Genomic DNA, 20698 nt, shown 5'->3' with positions numbered 1-20698 from the left:
CGGGTGGGGCCCCCCTCCCTCACCTTGGCGCCCCCCCCCCCCGCACCTCACCTGGGGTCCCCCCCTACTTCCATCAGCGGCGAGAGTGGGGCATATACAGGAAGCTCCAGCGGGGTAATCAGCCTCTAGAGGTTCAGCTGCCTCCGGGCTATGGTGTCCCTACTGTATTGCTGCTCGCGTGCAATACAGTGGGGACACCGTAGCCCGGAGGCAGCTGAACCTCTAGCGGCTGTTTACCCCGCCGGAGCTTCCTGTATATGCCGCTCTCTCGCCGCTGATGGAAGGAGGGGGGACCCCAGGTGAGGCGCGGGGGATAGGATTCGGGACCCTACCCCACTTACTACTACACGGCTACCTAACTGCCCACCTTCCCACCTAACTGCCCACTATCTAACTGCCCACCCGGCTACCTAACTGGCCCACCCTCCCACCCGGCTACCTAACTGCCCACTATCTAACTGGCCACCCGGCTACCTAACTGCCCACCCTCCCACCCGGCTACCTGATTGCCCACTACCTAACTGCCCACCCTCCCACCCGGCTACCTAACTGCCCACCCTCCCATCCGGCTACCTAACTGCCCACTATCTAACTGCCCACCCTGCCATCCGGCTACCTAACTGCCCACTACCTAACTGGCCACCCTCCCACCTGGCTACCTAATTGGCCACCCTCACACCCGGCTACTTAACTGCCCACTATCTAACTGGCCACCCGGCTACCTAACTGCCCACCCTTCCACCCGGCTACCTAACTGCCCACTACCTAACTGCCCACCCTCCCACCCGGCTACCTAACTGCCCACTCTCCCACCCGGCCTAACTGCCCACTACCTAACTGGCCACCCTCCCACCCGGCTACCTAATTGGCCACCCTCCCACCCGTTTACCTAATTGCCCACCCTTGCCCACCCTCCCACCCGGCTACCTAACTGCCCACTCTCCCACCCGGCAACCTAGCTGCCCACTACCTAACTGCCCACCCTCCCACCTGGCTATCTAACTGCCCACCCAGCTACCTACCTGCCCACCCAGCTACCTAACTGCCCACGCTGCCACCCGGCTACCTAACTCCCCACCCGGCTACCTATCTGCCTACCCTCCCACCCAGCTACCTAATTGCCTACCCAGTGCAGTGCCGCCTGCACCGCAAATAGTGTACCAGCCTGCCCAACCACCCTCCCTCCAGGTAATTAATGTTAGCCCACTATAGACCTAACTACATATACTGTATTTTGTGGGGAAATCTGGCGACAATCTGATTGCATTTTGTGGGGAAATTTGGCGACAATCTGATTGCAATTTGTGGGGAAATCTGCCAACAGTCTGGTTGCATTTTGTGGGGAAATTTGCCGCCAATCTGGTTTCATTTTGTTGGGAAATCTGCCGACAATCTGGTTGCATATTGTAGGGAAATCTGCCAACAATCTGGTTGCATATTGTAGGGAAATCTGCCAAAAATTTGGTTGCATTTTGTGGGGAAATCTGCCGACAATCTGGTTGCATTTTTTGGGGAAATCTGCCGACAATCTGGTTGCATATTGTGGGGAAATCTGCCAACAATCTGGTTGCATATTGTGGGAAAATCTGCCAACAATCTGGTTGCATATTGTGGGGAAATCTGCTGACAATCTGGTTGCATATTGTGGGGAAATCTGCTGACAATCTGGTTGCATATTGTGTAGAAATCTGCCGACAATCTGGTTGCATATTGTGTGGAAATCTGCCGACAATCTGGTTGCATTTTGTTGGGAAATCTGCCGACAATCTGGTTGCATTTTGTTGGGAAATCTGCCGACAATCTGGTTGCATTTTGTTGGGAAATCTGCCGACAATCTGGTTGCATTTTGTTGGGAAATCTGCCGACAATCTGGTTGCATATTGTAGGGAAATCTGCCGACAATCTGGTTGCATATTGTAGGGAAATCTGCCGACAATCTGGTTGCATATTGTGGGGAAATCAAATTTCCCCACAAAATGTTTGGGTGGGAGGTCCGAGGTCCGTGGGGTTGGAAGGTCGTGGGGGGGCCCCATAATATTTTTTTGCTATGGGGCCCAGTCATTTCTAGCTACGCCCCTGGCTCCAAATATGTTGGCACTTAAAATAAATAAATGTGGCCCCAGCACAGTCAATCCAAGAGTTTTATAAGTTCCAATCGTTTATCAGAACATACGATCAGATACTTTACTAATCTGGCCAATTTACTGTCAGATAGATTATTTCCAACATGTCTGATCTGCTTTCCGATCATTTTCAGATCGATTTCCTATTGCAGTGAACGGAAATTAATCGGAAATTGAAAGCAGATCGGACATGTTGGAAATAATTGATCTGACAGTAAATCGGCCAGAAAATCTCATAGTGTGTACCTAGCATGAGTCTTTCAAAAATTCAGTCTAAACTTCTAGAATTGCACACAAGACATCTGATCTCTCCTGCATGTGGTCTCAGAAATCCCATCAGGCGAACACGTGACGCCCTGATGACGCAGGGGGAGCCCTGATCTCCCATCAATCTCAGGTGGACAGTTGCGTGGCCGAAGCTGCCTGTGAGCTTTAGGACTAACCCCGCCTTTGAGCCGGAAAATCCCATTCTCATTGGTCGTTCCATAATTAGAGCGCTCTGCGATTGGCTGCTCCTCGCCTGGCGGCCCCATTGTATGAAAGGCTATAGAGGCCATCCTGGCAGCTGCTGCTCAGTTGGCGCAGGACGCCGGTGGGAGAAGAAGGAGTAACGCCACTCAGCTCCGTGGAAAAAATCACATCATCCGTCTTTATACCTCTAAGCAGCGATTCCTCCCCCGGTGTGCCTCCAACTCGCCTCCCTCCAAGCTCTCAGCAGCGCCTGGAAGCTTCCACATCCGAGAGGGAGAGACTTCATTCCAAGCGTCTTCATAAGTGAGTGATTATCCCCTAACTGGCTGTTCTGTTCACCCCCGTTATCTGATCTGAACCCGGGGTTACCATGGCAATGAGGGTTTTTTTTTTTTTAATAGATACTTTCTGTAGTATGGGGTGTGAATATGTGTGCTTTGGGGCTGTCCATTCATGGGTCAATCAAGGCTAAGTATTGCACGCAGTTGATCACTTCCTTATTGAAAATCGTTTTATTGATAAGTCCGACCACATTCTTGTGTTGATTTGCATTAAAATGTAGTGAAGAACTGCTTAACCACTAGTGTTGTATTACACGAGGCACAATGTGCTTGTCCATCCCCTGCCACTTGATTGAGTTTTCTTAAATTGCTTGAGGGTTTTTTTTTTTTTTTTCTTATCAGCTCTGAGAGCATTTGCCATGTTTGAGGAAAATGCAGTATAAGATTTGGTGTAATTTGCCAGCAGACTTCATGAAAGTGATCAAATCTGCCAGAAAAAAATTGTACACCTCTGGCCAAATGGCCATGCCTGGTAGGACTTCAATTCACAAGCCAATCTCTCACCTGCCCCCACCACCCCTTTAAATGCAAAACCGGTTTCATGAGTTTTGCTCTGGGTGGTTTTTTTTTTGTTTTTGTTTTTACACATGTAGTGACTTGATTGTACAGTTTCAGACAGTCTTTTATCTTAGAAAACTATCTGATCAGACCAGTGTCTAATCTTGAGATAATGGACTGTACTGTATATTCTGCTTGAGAGAGAGAGAGAGAGATATATTTTTAACACATTTCTTGGATGTAAAAAGTTTAGGGCGCATTTAACAGTTTGAAGTTGTTACAGTACAACCCAAAAAAAATATGCAAAGTAGTTTTGATGAAGGCTGCAAGGAAGCAATATGTATGGTTTGCTTAGACATAAAAGAGTAAGCAGAAGGTGCCAAATAAAAAGTGGTCGTTTAGTGTTCCTCCTGGATGAATATTAAATGTTTGCATTTAATGTGAGCAACTACCTCTCCTTGTGCTATATCGGCCAAAAATCTAGCGTTTGTACAGATGTCCTGAGCCCATGTAATAACCCATCCTGTCGTCTGCCTCACCCTATCAGCAAAAGTTGTTCCATCTTTTTTACTGCCCTGTCGTCCCTTCTAAAGGGGCCCATACATTTACCGATTTTCCTGCCGATTTGATCACTGGTCGAATCTGCTGTGCAAACGCTGACCGATCGATTTCTGACTGAAATCGATCGCTCCCATCCTGTCCATGCGGAAGATTTCCCTCGATCGCCGGCGGGCCGGGAGTGTGTCGATAGTGGCATTCGAATGCCTGACGACCGACTCTAGCAGCAATAAATTACCTGATCCGGCTGGTGCAAGTCCCCTGGTCTCTGCTGTCTCTTCTCTGCTGGGTTCTGGCTGGCTACTTCCTGTCCTGGCAGGAAGTTTAAACAGTAGAGCGCCCTCTACTGTTTAAACTTCCCCGGACAGGAAGTGAAGACAGCGGAGACCGGGGGACTCGTGCTGGACAGATCAGGTAATGTATAGCTGGGGGGGCTCCACAGATTGTGATATGGTTTCAGGCTGAAATCTATTCACAATCTGTTTGCAGTAAAGGCAGTCATATGATCCCTCTCTGATCAGATTCGATCAGAGAGGGAGCTATCTGTTGGTCGATCTGATGGCAAATTGGCCACTAACTATCCAATCTTTTCATCCAATTTTACCAAATCTATGTAGTAGAAGAATAAACTGAGTGAATATGTTGAAATACTATAGGCTCTTATATTACATAGAAGTGGTAAGATTGGATGAAAAAAAAATTGGATCTTTAGCAGGCACCCTTCTGCTAGGTACACACCATACAATTTTCTGGCAGATTTATCTGTCAGATTATTTCCAACATGTCTGAACTGAATTTTATTGATTTTTCGATATTTATTTATTTTTTTTTCTTGTCATTCGATCTTTGTTCAGTTCTATGAAAACTGATCAAAAATTGAAGATTGGAAAATAGAAAAATCGATAAAGTCAGATCGCACATGTTGGAAATAATTTATCTGGCATGTAAATCTGCCAGAAAATTGTTTGGTGTGTACCTAGCATTAGACACAACCTAGCACTCAGGTTTTGCCTAGCATTGGGCCCTGCAGCGTTGTCTGCAGGATTAAGGTCAATCCTGGATGGTGACAAATTTGAGGAACTTGTGTCTCTGCATGCATCTTTACTGGTATGGCCAGTAATTCATGGCATTCAGTGGTATCTACTGAAGTGATAAAACAATATAGACTTCAAAGTTTGAAGTTGAATTTACCAAAGTCAACACCAGACTCGGTTGTGATTTGGGTGCTATTTGTATCTGCCGTTTGCATGGCGGGTGGCCTGGGTGTAATTAGAACAGAAGGAAAACATAGGTGTCCTCCTGACAGTCTCAGAATCTGGGGAGGAACACTAAAATGTATTTAGTGTTTAGCCTGTCTAATTCCCCATGTGACTCAACTGTATATTGAGCAAGATGCTTTCCTCAAAGGTAACCTCAACTTGAGACCATGACATTGACTATTTCTAATGCACAATTTCAGATGTAGTACTTGAATGATTGCATCAGGGATGCTCCCACATTAACCCCTGTGTACCCATGAATGGTAGATGTCGAAACTGCCTACAAGCATTTTTTTCTTCTCTGCTTCAGTTGACTTGGTAACTAAGGTTTATATTTCTTTATCTTTAGATTGGCTACCTTTCTGTCTGCACCATGCCTGGCGACTTCTCCATGTGCCTGTGTCTCAGTCCACTCGCTCCAACTCTGTTGCGGCGTCCATCTGCTGCAGCACTAAGGCCATGCTTGGTTCCCACTCCTCGCCCTCCAGATCCTCGTAAAAAGGGTGTGGTCTTTGCAGATGCCCTTGGACTGGCACTTACCTCTGTACGTCACTTCTCACGCCAACTCTTTGACGAGGATCCATTGATGCTTGCATTGGCTTCACTACGAGCTCTGCGCCCCCTCACTAACCCCTTCACCAACCCTGTATACACTTTGGACTTTCAGTCACCAACTCTTGACTACTCTGCTTTCCGGGCTAAGCTTTCACTTCTGCAAGTGTGCCTGGAGCAGTGTGCTGTTCAGGGCGCAGCAGTGGCTGGGACTGTAAGGGTGCGTAACCTTGGCTATGAGAAACGAGTCACACTGCGGGTTAGCTATGACAACTGGAAAAGCCACTATGACCTTCCATGCACTTACCTACGGGATCCATATGGTGGCAGGGAGACAGATACCTTCTCTTTCAGGCTTCCGCTGCCCCCAGACACCAGGCGGGCAGAGTTCTGTGTTTGTTTCTGGTGTCAGGGCAAGGAGTATTGGGACAACAATGATGGAAAAAACTACATCTTGCATAAGGAAGCGGAACAAAGCCGCTACATTCAGAATGTCTACTGGTGAAGAGGTTTGCAGAAGAACGAAAGTGCTGGTCCACTGGAACTTTGGTTTTCCTATGTTACAGATCTCTTTTGTGGATCAAAAGGGTGCCTGGAACTTCCAATAATTTCCCCCCTTTTTGTAGACATATGAGGCTTAAATTTGTTAACTTATTTGGTCGCCAGGCAATAATGTGATATTTATAGTTTTGTAACTGTTCTCGAAGCTCCACTCACCTTATTGTGTCAATGTTCTGTTGAAGAGGACTGTTGAAGAGGAAGTACTGAACCAAGTTCAAATTGAGTCGTCTTTGTTTTGCTTCTGGGGCAGGGAGGCTTGGATATGACTGAGCTTTCTGTCTGGCGATTTCACAAACTTGTCTATGCTGAAGCCCTCCAGATCTTACAAAGCTTAATTTTGTGTGTAGCTGCAGTGGCTGGAATTGGCTCATCTGATCTTACATCAAATGAAGGCTAATCTGCTACCACTAGGCATGAATTGGAGCCATGGTTGAGGGCTTCAGCTTAAAGGACCACTATCTCAAATTGTAAAATGTTAAAATGCATGTAAACACATGCAACAAAGTACCCTTCTCCTATAGTAAATTGAGCTTATTAGAAGCTTTCTCCTATGTTTCTGTAACTTACAGTAGGTAGAAGTCTGGCAGAACTGACATATATTGGGCTAGCCTATCTCCTTGTGGGATCCTCATGGTTTCAAAAGCACTTAGTGAATGGCAGTTGCTGAGTCCAACTGCTGAAATTGTGTGCAAATGAGTAAGGAGGCTGGCTGACATCTTTGTATAGACCCCTTCCAGGGATTGCTTTATTAAAAAATAAAATGCTAAAAATCCCCATGAGGATATGGACCAAACAAAAACCTGTCAGATTTCTTCTACCTATAGTAATGGACAGCAACATATGAAGTAATCATGGCTCATTTTATTCTAGAAGGAACATACTACTTTGTATGGGATCACATGTATTTTACATTTTCCACTTTGAAATAGGTTTCCGTTATAAAATCCCCCTGCTCTCTATGCTTTATTCCAGTGTCACTGTCCCAAGCATAGATATAGGCGACCTGGTCTGAGCTTTGTGGGCCAGCTTTCACAGTTTAAATAAGATGTATGCTAACCTATATATGTAATGAGGGGAAGGCGTTTTGCTTCCATTGATATAGCCATGTTGTGGTTTGGTCAGTATTAAAGTGAGCCAGAGTTGAGATACTGTATATGAATGCTGCAATATTTATAATACCAGTTGCCTGGGCTGCTCCTCTGCCTCGAATACTTTAAGCCATAGACCTTAAAGGGAACCTTAACTGAACGGGGGGTATAGAGTTTTACTTACCTGGGGCTATTACCAGCCCCCTGCAGCAGTCCTGTGCCCTTGGCACCGCTCTGGAATCCTCTGGTCCCCCGCTGTCACTTAGTTTCATTTTTGACGACTCACCAGTCGCCGGCCACCATGCGTATTATTGGACGCATTCACCAATGCAATTAGCGCTATTGCGGACCGCAACCCGTACAAAAATACGCGTTGCCGCATTTCCGCACGGCTTAGATTTTTGTACGCGTTGCGGTCCGCAATAGCGCTAATGACAGTGGGGGACCAGAGGATTCCAGAGCGGCGCCGAGGGCACAGGACTGCTGCAGGGGCTGGTAATAGCCCCAGGTAAGTAAAACTCTATACCCCCCGTTCAGTTAAGGTTCCCTTTGAACGAGCATGCAGCATATCAGGTGTTTCTGACATTGTCAGATCTGACAAGATTAGCTGCATGCTTGTTTCTGGTGATTTCAGACATTACTGCCGCTAAATAGATCCGCAGGACTGCCAGGCAACTGGTATTGTTTAAGAGGAAATATGGCAGCCTCCACATTACTCTTGTCTTGGGTTCACTTAAAGGCTGCAGAAAGTCAGTCTCACTGCACAGGATGGGTTTGCTTCAATGTTTTCACCTAATGGGGTGTAATGTATACAGGGCTGCGCAGTGTATGACATTGGCCAGCAACACTATTTGCACAAATGCTCACAAGCTATATATAGAACTTTTATTAAAGAATGTCTGGATTGCTCACTTCATAAGCTGTAAACTTGATGTATGACTATTTTACTATCTTTTCACTATGATCTAAGTGTGGGTATAGACTACTCATTGCAAATGATCCAGCTTTTTTTAATTCTGGTTTTACTGCAAAAAATAAACGTTTCAAATTATCTACGTCTATGTGCAGTTTGTTTTTGCTTGTATTCCCAATGTTCCATGAATGGGGGGGGGGGGGGGGGGGGGGGTTTGCTTTAATGGCTGTAATCACATGTTCTGTGAATGGGAGAGGGGTTGCCTTACTGTGCATCTCTTTTGAAGGTTTTCACTAAAGGAGCTTATTACGGTTTGGGCAGATTCACACTAGAATACTGCATTCACTGACTTCTGGCAACCAGTCATTGGTAACTGTGTGTGGTGTGGTGTTTCCACTGGCAGGCAACTAGGAAAAGACCAAATCTCATCGCCAGTAGATGCCTGCAGCAGGGATGTTTGGCAAACATTGCATTCTGAAGTGGGTAAATTGCCATTCTTGTTTTTGCTAGCATGGGATAATGCCAAAATTCACTGGCCATATGAACATAGTCTTTAAAGTGCAACAGAAGCCCAACTGTATTCTTTGTATTCTTTACCTGCAAAGGTTTAGTGATACAGGCTTCTTTACCATTCCTTTTCAAGTCCTACTCCATAGAGCCAAATGTATCCATGCCATGCACTGATGATCAACCAAACAGTCTGCATGCATGTTGGGTTATGATTAGAGATGAGCGTAATGATGTAATTACGATTTCGCGTAATTAGTGTAATTACCATTATGGCCGTAAGTACATAATCGTAATAAAGAAGGATTTCGCGTAAGCATAATTTTCGCAACGCAGTTGTTGTTACGAAATTAATGCGTATGGCCATGCTCCCAAGCGGAAAAGTTGACGCATGGATCAATGTTAGGTAGCTGCCGACTTTAAGGGTTAATAGCAAAGCCCCCTTAAATGCTAAGAGCCTCAAATTTGGAGAATATATTAAGGAGATCAGGAGGAATAGGAAGAAAAAAAAATTCTCAAAGACCTTATAGTTTTTGAGAAAATCGATTTTTAAGTTTCAAGGGCAAAAATGTCTTTTAAATGCGGAAAATGTCAGTTTTTTTTGCACAGGTAACAATAGTGTATTTTCATAGATTCCCCCAAGTGGGAAGAGTTTTTTTACTTACTTCGTTCTGAGTGTGGGAAATGTATAAAAAAAACGACGTGGGGTCCCCCCTCCCAGACCTCTTTAACACGTTGTCCCCATGCAGGCTGGGATAGCCAGAATGCGGAGCACCGGCCGCGTGGGGCTCCGTACCCTGACTATACCAGCCCGCATGGTCCATGGATTGGGGGGTCTCGGAAGGGGAGGGGCAGCCAAGCTTTCCCCTCCCCCTCCGAGCCCTTGTCCAATCCAAGGACAAGGGGCTCTTCTCCACCTGAGGTGGAGGTCGCGATTTCCTGGGGGGGGGGGGGTCATGGTGGAATCTGGGAGTCCACTTTAAAAAGGAGTCCCCCAGATGCCCACCCCCCCCCCTCCCAGGAGAAATGAGTATAGAGGTACTTGTACCCCTTACCCATTTCCTTTAAGAGTTAAAAGTAAATAAACACACAAACACTTAGAAAAAGTATTTTAATTAAACAAAAAACATAACTACGAAAAGAGTCCTTTAATATTCTTAATTAACCATTAATACTTACCTGTCCCTTTTAAATAAATGATCCCTCGCAATATCCTCGGAAATGTTCTATCAGTTACAATGTAACAAAGTTATTACAATGTAACAACTTTGTTACATTGTAACTACGCCGCACCTGACGTCACTCGCCGCTCAGCCGCCGCAGCAATTACGCGTCCGTGCAGGACGCTAAGTCCCTGCCGGCTCCCGCTATCCACCCCGCCCACATATGTCACCCACATGTGGGTGACATGTGGGAGAGGCGGGGAGGGCAGCGGAGCCGGCAGGACTTAGCGTCCTGCACGGACCCTACCGAGCTATATAGCTCAGAGCTCTCTAAGCATCTTTGTATTTGGGCTCCAAGGAGCCCCATTGGTCCTTAGCAGACCAATGGGGTTCCTTCAAATCAGAAGGAACCTTCAAATCAGAAGGAACCCCATTGGTCTGCTAAGGACCAATGGGGCTCCTTGGAGCCCAAATACAAAGATGCTTAGATAGCTCTGAGCTATATAGCTCAGAGCTCTGTCGGGTCCGTGCGGCGGCTGAGCGGCGAGTGACGTCGGGTGCGGCATAGTTACAATGTAACAAAGTTGTTACATTGTAATAACTTTGTTACATTGTAACTGATAGAACATTTCCGAGGATATTGCGAGGGATCATTTATTTAAAGGGACAGGTAAGTATTAATGGTTAATTAAGAATATTAAAGGACTCTTTTCGTGGTTATGTTTTTTGTTCAATTAAAATACTTTTTCTAAGTGTTTGTGTGTTTATTTACTTTTAACTCTTAAAGGAAATGGGTAAGGGGTACAAGTACCTCTATACTCATTTCTCCTGGGAGGGGGGTGGGCATCTGGGGGACCCCTTTTTAAAGGGGACTCCCAGATTCCACCATGAACCCCCCCCCCCCCAGGAAATCGCGACCTCCACCTCCACCGCCCATCAGAGGTGGAGAAGAGCCCCTTGTCCTTGGATTGGACAAGGGCTCGGAGGGGGAGGGGAAAGCTTGGCTGCCCCTCCCCTTCCGAGACCCCTCAATCCATGGACCATGCGGGCTGGTATAGTCAGGGTACGGAGCCCCACGTGGCCGGTGCTCCGCATGCTGGCTATCCCAGCCTGCATGGGGGACAAGGGGTTAAAGAGGTCTGGGAGGGGGGACCCCACGTCGTTTTTTTTTTTTTTTATATTTCCCACACTCAGAACTAAGTAAGTAAAACTCTTCCCACTTGGGGGAATCTATGAAAATAATACACTATTGTTACCTGTGCAAAAAAACTGACATTTTCCGCATTTAAAAGACATTTTTGCCCTTGAAACTTAAAAATCGATTTTTTCAAACTATTAAGGTCTTTTTTGAGAAATTTTTTTTCCTCTTATTCCCACTGATCCCCTTAATATACCCTGGGAATTTGGTGTTCCTAAACTTTAAGCAGGCTTTGCTATTAACCGTTAAAGTCGGCGGGTTTTTAAATGTATACATTTTTACTTTGAAACTTTAACATCGATTTTCTCAACTGGCACACTCTTTGGACATATTTTTGCATTTTGCAATTTTATTGTGTCCATACTTAACATGTTTTGTGAATATGCTGTCTCTGCTCCAAAACCAATGTTTGAATAATTTTGAATAATTTTTGAATGATTTTGTTTTGTTTGACTGTGTATTTGTGTTTGGTTCACTTTAGTTAATTCCTCTCTTTTTTGTTATTTATTTTGTCCCCGTTCTTCAGCCATGCCCCTTCTCTTCCCCCCCCCCCCGTCCTGACCAACCACGCTGGCCACTTCATCTGCCGCGAGTCGCCGGGATCGTTTTTCCGGCACCATGATTGGTTTTGGATGGGAGGGGGAGTCGGGTGACGCGTATGACGCGTGCGGACATTTGCATGTCCGCTTGCGCGTCCTGCATAAATGACTGGATGCGGGGATTCCTCCCTGCCACGCCTCCCTTCGTAAAAGCCGGTAGACCCGGCGAAACATGTCAGGGCTGCTGGCGTGCTGCTAGCACGGTCCCTGCCTGGAGACCTCCGCATGCTCTCCATTTTCCATCCATGTTCCTTGCCTGGTCATCTCTCAGCCCCTGGGCGTCCATCGGACTGACGACAGCCAGCCCACGGCCCTTTGATCATACATCACAACAAACTGCATGAGTGATCTATACAGCCATACCCAGCAGCATTGATGCATGGACCCATCGATATTGGATCTTCTGGTACTCCCCCAGCTGTGAGTTTCCATCAAGGGGTCGAGATACCTGAAAAGTGAGGAGCTAAGGCCCGGTTCACACTTGCGGTTTTGCAAAAACCGCACCGGATGTCCGGACCGCACCGGAGCCGGATCGGACCTGAACCGTACGGTTCCTGTCCGGATCCGGTCCGGTTGCATACGGTTTCCGTGCGGTATGAACACGGTTGCGGTCCGGATCCGGATTCTAAAAGAGATAACCTGTATAAAAACAAAAAAAAATGTTGGGGTCTGGGAGGTCAGCAGAAGGGGGACCTGTGGAATCAGGCCCTCCGCTGTTTAGCACTCACCTCCACCTCCAACATGCTGCCAACATCTCCAGCTCGTGCTGCTCCACTCCAAAATGGTTGCCCATGTGTCCCCGATACAATATCGCCGCAACAATCCTCATAGGAAGTGGGGTAGAACATCCGGATTTTTTGCCAGTGTGTTGTGCGCTCTCCGGTTCTCATTGGTTTCCATTGGCCGGATGGTGCAGTCCGGCTCCGCCCCGGATACGGCTGCCGGAGGAGCCGGACCAAAAAATAGCGCATGTTGGAACGGACACCGGAGTCCGGATCCGGTCCGGACGAAACGGACACATGTGAACCCTGGCATAGACTTACATTGCTATGCCGTGCGTCCGTTTCGTCCGGCCAGCATGCGGTGCGGCTCCGGCACGGCTATTCCGGATAGCCACCGCTAATGTGAACCGGGCCTTACTGGACTCCATTTAGGCTGCGTCTGGAGTGGGTACAGTATGTTTTCTTCCTGTGCTCATACGCATTTGTGCTTTTGCTGCTACCTTTTCTACTGATTTGGGCTTCACTTGCTTGCTAACTGACTCTTTGCTTTCTTGTGCTGCTGCATCTGGATCTTTCCCTGCATTTTTTGAACATTGTCAGTTTGCTGTTTGACCCGTCTGGAGGACACTTTGTTCAAGGAATTTCCCCAGGCCTATGTTTGTACCCATCCGGGATCCCCGATCACATCAGGTGATCCTAGGTAGTGGTATGTTTGTTGGATGCGTGCGGGGTGAGGCTCTATGGCAGTGTGTACCGGTGCTTTCTTTTAAAACTTGTTTAAGATGACATTAATAAAATTTTGTATATTTTTATATTGAATTTAGTCAATGTGGCTTTATGACTTATGCTCCCCACCCCCCCTTTTTCCTTTACTTTTACGTATCGATTTTCTCAACTATAAGGTCTTTTTGAAAAAAATTTTTTTCCTCTTATTCCTCCTGATCTTAATATATTCTCCAAATTTGAGGCTCTTAGCATTTAAGGGGGCTTTGCTATTAACCCTTAAAGTCGGCGGCTTTTTTATATTATACGGAGCGTTACGGTTTAACGTGAAATTACGGTAGCGTTTAATGCAAAATTACGGCATGAACGAAACGCAAAATTACGCGTTAAAAATTACGCTTACGGTATTTTCAATTACGATTTTAATGGCAGTTACGTTACCGTAATTTCGCATCGTAATTGCAAATTTCGCATGCGTAATTATAGTAATGCGAAATTACGAAAATTTCGGCTCAACTCTAGTTATGATGGCTCTGTACTAATTACAAGATAACACATCATTGCATTCCAGCGGATCTGGAGGTGTGTTGAGCTTCTAAGGAGGACTTGAGTTAATTTGCATATATTCAGCAGTGATTCACTGGGAGACATCTCAAGCTCACTCCAACCTGAATTATCGCAAATTCTTTGTTTTTAAGAAAGCAAACTTTTTTTTTCCCCATGCTTTTTAGTAAGGGGGCTTTTTGGACCAATTGTAGCCCCTTACACACGCCACTGATTTCTGGTTGACCATGAGCTTGTTGGTTAGTCTGTACCTCTTAAACAATTCGGCCTCCTTAAAGTGGATCCGAGGTGAACTTTTACTCATTGCATAATTGTGTTCCTTTCCCATTGTTTATAAGGCATTCCTCAAGCCAAATACTTGTTTGTTTTTAATAGTAATTCCCTATGAACTAAATAAACCACGCCCACAGATTTTCAGAGAGCCTTGGCAGTAGCAAGGGCTCATGGGAGCTCAGTCTGGGCAGGAGGAGTTACTAGCCATTGATTTCAGAGGCAGAGGGAGGAGGAGAATATATATGTGTAATGTTTACAAACAACATGGCTGCTGTCATTGTATCACAGGAAGAAATGATCATTTTCTATTAAAGTTGTTTGCAGCTATATTTGCTGTGTAAACTATCTAAACTATAGATAAGATATAGATATAGACAAGTTACTTGTTATAGTTAGTTTTTCATCTCGGATCTGCTTTAACATGGGTGGTTGCAGGCTGTAAATCCACTGCCTGTAAGCTGCTCCTGTGGACCAGGCAGGCACTTGCCTGCACAGACAGTGAAGAGGTGATGATATGCAGACCTATAGTTTACAAACTATTATTCATGGGAACCACTAACAGACAATCTACTAATCAAATTGATGGGATCTATCTGATCAATTTAATTGATCTGATTAGTTTTAAATCAGTTAGTGGTCCCAAAGATCACTTACAATTATTCCTATGAATAATTGTTTGTAAACTATCTGGGTCACCTTAACCACTTGATGACCCATCCTTTACCCCCCACCCCTCCCCCCCTTAAAGAGACTCTGAAGCGAGAATAAATCTCGCTTCAGAGCTCATAGTTAGCAGGGGCCAGGGACGGATCTAGGGGGGGGGCAAGCGGGTCTCTTGCCCCAGGCGCAGTTTGTGTAATTCTTAAAAAGGCGGCAAAATTTGGATGGGGAATAGCAGTTTAGGCGCCAAAACCTGACCTTGCCCCAGGCGCAACTTGGGGCAACTTAATCTATATCCGTCCCTGGCAGGGGCATGTGTATCCCTGCTAAAACGCCGCTATCCCGTGGCTTGATGGGGGTCCCTTCACCCCCAAACTCACCCCCGCAAGACTTGGTCGTAGACTTGGTCGTTCCTGGAGGCAGGGCTAACGGCTGCAGCCCTGCCTCCAGTCGCGTCTATCAGCGGCGCATTGCCGCCTCTCCCCCGCCCCTCTCAGTGAAGGAAGACTGAGGGGCGGGGGAGAGGCGGAGATGCGCGCTGACAGATGCACGTGGGGCAGGGCTGCGGCGGTTAGCCCTGCCCCAACCAGGAAGAGGGGATGCGCTGCACCGAGGGGGATTTTGGGGTGAAGGGACCCTGTTAAACCGCGGGATAGCAGCGGTTTAGCAGGGGCACACGATTTATTCTCGCTTCAGACTCTCTTTAAGGACCAGCGCTGATCTGTGCTGGGTGGGCTCTACAGCCCCCAGCACAGATCAAACACCAGGCAGAGCGACCAGATCGCCCCCTTTTTTCCCACTAGGGGGATGATGTGCTGGGGGGGGGGGTCTGATCGCTCCTGCCTGCGATCGGCGGCCCGCAGGCTATTAACGGAGCCCCCCGCCGTGAACTGACAGGAAGCAGCTGCTCGCGCGAGCGGCTGTTTCCTGAGTAATCAGTCTGCAGCTGTGCAGCTGCCACTTTGCTGACGCACGTTGTGAGTGCGCGGTCGGCAAGTGGGTAAAGGTGCGTACACATGCACTACTAGCAGCGACGGGTCCGCTGGACCCTCCTGCTGGGCGGTCTTTTAGCTGAGAGTAGCGCGTGTACGTGCTGTAGGCAGACTAATAAGGCTGCGCGGACCGTTTAGAAACAGCTTTATCAGTCTACCGGCAGCGCGTACACACGCGCTACTGTCGGCTAATAGACCGCCCAGCGTGATGGTCCGGCGGAACAGTTGTGGCCGCTGGTAGTGCGTGTGTACGTACCTTAAGTGTGGTGCAGCTGTAGTCTGACACAAGATTTTTGTTTTGCTGCTGTGTAAGGGCCAGTGCACCCCAAAAAAGCTAGCGTATCCACAAACGTTTTTCAGAGCGACTCTAGGCATGTGCAGAGCTATTTTCTACACGTGCCTAGCGTTTTGTTTTGGTGTAGCATATTCTATTTTTTTGTTACAGTAGAGCTGTAACTGAATTGCTTCTGTAACAAATGCTTGGAAAATCACACTCTAGCAATTTTCCACTTTACAATACTGAGGCAATTCAGCCTCAGAAATCTGCAAAAATGCTGCAGGACCAGAGTTTGCGTTTGGAGGGGGGGGGGGGGGGGAAACAAATCACTCTGGTGTGCACCATCCCATTGACAGACATTAGCCAAGCAGTTTTCAAATCACAAGCTTTAAAAAAAAAAGCAAAACAAAAAAAAACACTCAGAACCGCTCTTGGTGTGCACCAGCCCTTACATAACACTTCAAACAAGATGACTGCATGAACATATGCCATGTGAGCAGTTCAGCCACCTTTGGGAAAAAAGCCTAAAGCTAGTTGACATTGAATGCACTCAGTGCATCAGTTGCCAGGCAGATTCCGTGCTTTTTGCAGTGTTGTGGCCATGCATCTGCTGTACACTGATAAACGCAGTAGTGCACTATGGCACAGCTAGGCAACAACTGATAAGGTGATGCAGCGTATTCACTGTAAGCTAACACTTGGGGTACTTATAATATGCATAATGTCCCCCCCCCCCACCTCCATCCTAACCTACAATCTCTTAAAGTGGACCTGAACTGAGAACGTCTCTGCTCTAAAAGATAAGCAGCATAACCCTAATACGACTGATACAAACCTGTAAATCTGCGGTCTACTTCTTGCTTTCATGGAAGCAGACATGGTTACATCCTGTTTTTACAAATTAGCTGCTCTGCCGTGGCAGATGAAATTCCTGAGCTGACACAGATAACCCTCCGGCTGGTAGGACGTTCAGCTGACAGTAGCACATGTAGTCCTGTCAGGATGAGCGGATCGGTCAGAAACTGCCTTATCAGTCCGCCGACAACGCATACACACGTGCTACTGTTGGCTGCACTTCCTCCCAGCGGGAGGGTCCTGCGGACCCGTCGTTGCCGGCGGTAGTGCGTGTGTACGCACCTTTAACCCTCTACGTACAGGGTGCATTTGTTTTCCTTTTGTCTTGTGAGTTTAGGTACGCTTTTAAGGGCAGATGTACAGCCAGTCACTGCTTCCCTCCACCAATGTTGTTGTGAGCTTAATTAAAAAAAGAAAAAAATCTGTAGCACCTTCCTTTTTGATATATTAAAATTGCTTAGCAGCACTTTGCTCTGGGTGTGTTTCTCAGTACTGAATAGGGCCACACCACAGTAGTGTGGCTAGTGGCAGTTCTCAGACTACTGTGTCTCTTGAAGGCAGAGAGAATGACCATCTACAGATGGTCAGTCAAAAGCACTCGAAGGATATTTAAACAGCTTGTTGCATATTCATGCTCTGTGCCCTGGTGATTAGTATGCATATGAACTGGTGGTCCTATCTTTACAGTTCATTCCCTTTCTCTGCAGGTTAGGTCAGTGCAACTGCTACACATTGAGAGTAGGAATGTGGCACCATGTCTTGGCAGATATGTGAAATCTTTGAACAAGTGGTCTTTCAAGTCTTCAGAAGCATGTGTGCTGTAGAATGGCAGTGATGTGCCAGCTTGGCCTGGATTTTTTTCCTCTATGCGGTGATGGCTAGCTGTTCAGATCTTATGCTGGGCATACACGGTCAGTTTTCCCTTATCGAGCCGCTGATGGCTCGATTGATAATTTCCGACAGGTCCGATCACTGCACAGATCGATTCGCCTCTCTATCCCCGCGGACGGATAATGGACAGAATCGAGCGGAAGATAAGGAAGCGCCCGCGGGGACGAGCGGGAATCGATCCGGGGGGACGTGGCGGGAGTCGATCTGGCGGCTAATCGAGCCGCCGGATCGCTCCGTGTATGCCCAGCATAACACTCTGGTGTGAAGTTGGTATTCAAGGCAATGTGCTAGTTATACAGAACGTGTGATGACAGCCAGGTGAATGAAGCATGGACAGTTTACTGGGGAAATGCTCAAGCCAGGCTTGGGAAACCGAGCAAGATTGCTGGATGTCCATTTGACCAAACCGTGCTTTCCATAAGGAAAAAAAAACTGGCTAAACACAGCATGTGCTTTCATGTGTTACCATATTATAAAGCATATCACTAATGCCATTAAATACACTATATTGATAGTTAAGCTATTTTATAGTTTACTAGAGGAACTGTAGTGAAAAGTACCTTTTTTTTTTTTTTTTTTTTTCCCCTCCCCCCTCCCATACAATATTAAATTATAGAATATTTAGTCAGTTTGTCCATTGAAAAATCTTGCCTGATTTACTCTCTAAAATATATTACTGCTGGCGACTTCCTTCACCAACTAAAGAAGTTCGGTATGGCCCATGAACTTCTGAGGTCCTTCTACTCTGCTACAATCGAGTCGGTCCTCTGCTCATCCATTCTGGTCTGGTTCGCTAGCTGCACCGCCAGCGACAGATATAAACTCCAGAGGGTCATCAGCTCAGCGGAGAGGATTATTGGAAAACCCCTCCCCCCTCTAGATCTCATCTATAACACCAGACTGCGTAACAGAGCATTGAAAATTGTGGGCCACCCCTCTCACCCTGGTCACAGTTCTTTCAGCCGACTCAAACTGGGCCGGAGGTTCCGGTCCATCCCTGCTAAGACTACCAGGCGCATGAACACTTTTTTTTCCCACAGCCGTTAGACTCTTGAACGCTTCCCACTCCTCTAACCCCACCCTGCTTCCATCTACGGACTAATACCTGACTTCGGCTGCGGCCGCTCCTGCTTACTTGCTTACTGCTTGCCTGGTTGTACTAGTTTCACTATCCTCTGTTACTGCAAATGTTGAATGACCCGTGTTCTGTTGCATCGCCCGTGTTCTGTTGTACTCTGTATCATCTTGTATGTTGTATTATTACTATCTCGGTGCCAATCAATGTGCCAAACCCAATTCCGGGCACGGTCCAACCGTGCTTGGCGAAATAGATTCTGATTCTGACTTCTAGTTCTGCCAGGTGAGCTGTACGGAATGTTCATTACTGAGTTCTATGCACAGTGGAAGATATTGCTTGCTTGGTACAGTAAAATGTTATCCAGAAGTCTCAAGCACCCACTACTTTTACTCTTTGTACAGTAAAAACCTTAAGACATCAGTCTTTTTGTTTTTAATTACAGTACTTCAACATTAATGGCGTTTACGGCATGATTCAGTGTGGGCTATAGTACTGGTTTTTTTTGCTTTTTACTAGGCCTATTTAGAACAGTGCCAAGCAACCAGAAACTACACTTATCTGGCATTATCCGATCCCCATTGCTGCTGGATAATGGGGGTTTCACTGTAGTTGGAAAAATCTGTTATTACCCACAATGTAATGAGGTTCACAGACAGCAATTTGTCTGGACCATTGTGATAACACTATGGGAGGGGTTTCACCACAATATTAGCCATGCAAACCCCCCTATGATCTATTTGAGAAAAGGTGAAGATTTCTTGTGGGAAAGGGGGTATCTGTTACTGATTGGGATAAAGTTCAATCCTAGGTTAAAGTTCCTCTTTAGAGGATACCCAAGGTGACATGATAGACGGCTATGTATCGTGCCTATCACACAAATAACTACGTTGTGTTCCTCTTTTTGCCCTCTGCCTGAAAGAGTTAATCAGGTATGTAAGTGGCAGTTCCTGTCTGAGTCAGGACTGGGTCAGACTACAGTGTGACCCTCACTGATAAGAAATTACAACTTTAAAAAACGTTCCTAGCAGAAAATGGCTTCTGAGAGCAGGAAAGAGATGAAAGGGTCAATAGGTCATAGGTTTTAGCTCTGGCAAGCTTCAATGAATGTGCCATTGAGAAAAAACATAACACAGTAAACATTTAAATAGTAGGTTTAAATATAAAACTGTGGAATTCATTTTTAGGATGATACAATTGTTTCATTCGTTTTTCACCTCAGGTGTCCTTTCCTCCCTAGCAGTATTGACGGTTATACATGTCAATACAATACATGCTGTGAACGGTATTGATGTGTATACACGTTAATACTCTCCTGCACTGTATACTAGATCCTTGCTGGACACATTTTGGCAAGTTACAGGTTATGAAAATTAATTGGATCACTTTTTGCACAGAAATCCTGGGAAAATTGAATGTCAGGGAGGTTAACTGAACCCTCAGTGTATTTATTCAAAATGTATCTACAGGTTTCAGGGGTTGACTAAAAAGCTAGGAATGTACTGTATGTAAAATGCCGCTCTACTGCAGTTTCCAGCTGTTGAGTAGAAAGCAGATGGCCTTCAAATTCACTTCAGTGAAGAGTCAGAAAAAGACAAGACTGGTCATAGTGGGCGTAAAGATTTAGATGTAGATGTTTTGATGTGCAAGAAGGAGACTGAGGGGAAAAGGTAATTTCTGTGTGCAGTTACCTTATAAATGTTGGGGATCACTAAAGATCTGGCATGCTGGATCTCTGGCAGACATTGTATGACTGCTGTACACATGCGGGATTTACGCCAGATTCTTGGGCCAACGTGTTCTTTATCCGCGGCCATGGCCAAGCTCAGTCCAGC

The 20698-nt window shown here is 46.3% G+C and overlaps 1 protein-coding gene across 1 annotated transcript; it reads left to right on the top strand.

Moving 5' to 3' along the window:
* The first annotated feature begins 2605 nt into the window (after positions 1-2605).
* LOC137561065 (protein phosphatase 1 regulatory subunit 3C-like) lies at positions 2606-7632 on the top strand. Its single transcript, XM_068272297.1, has 2 exons — positions 2606-2897; positions 5600-7632. Exon 2 carries the CDS (start codon positions 5624-5626, stop codon positions 6305-6307), a length of 684 nt encoding a protein of 227 aa, XP_068128398.1. The 5' UTR covers positions 2606-2897; positions 5600-5623; the 3' UTR covers positions 6308-7632.
* Positions 7633-20698: the final 13066 nt, after the last annotated feature.

Source organism: Hyperolius riggenbachi, chromosome 3 (genome assembly GCF_040937935.1).
Source record: "Hyperolius riggenbachi isolate aHypRig1 chromosome 3, aHypRig1.pri, whole genome shotgun sequence".
NCBI classification, from domain to species: domain Eukaryota; kingdom Metazoa; phylum Chordata; class Amphibia; order Anura; family Hyperoliidae; genus Hyperolius; species Hyperolius riggenbachi.
Note: the sequence above shows the minus strand (reverse complement) of the source record. Positions and strands in the feature narration are given on the sequence as shown.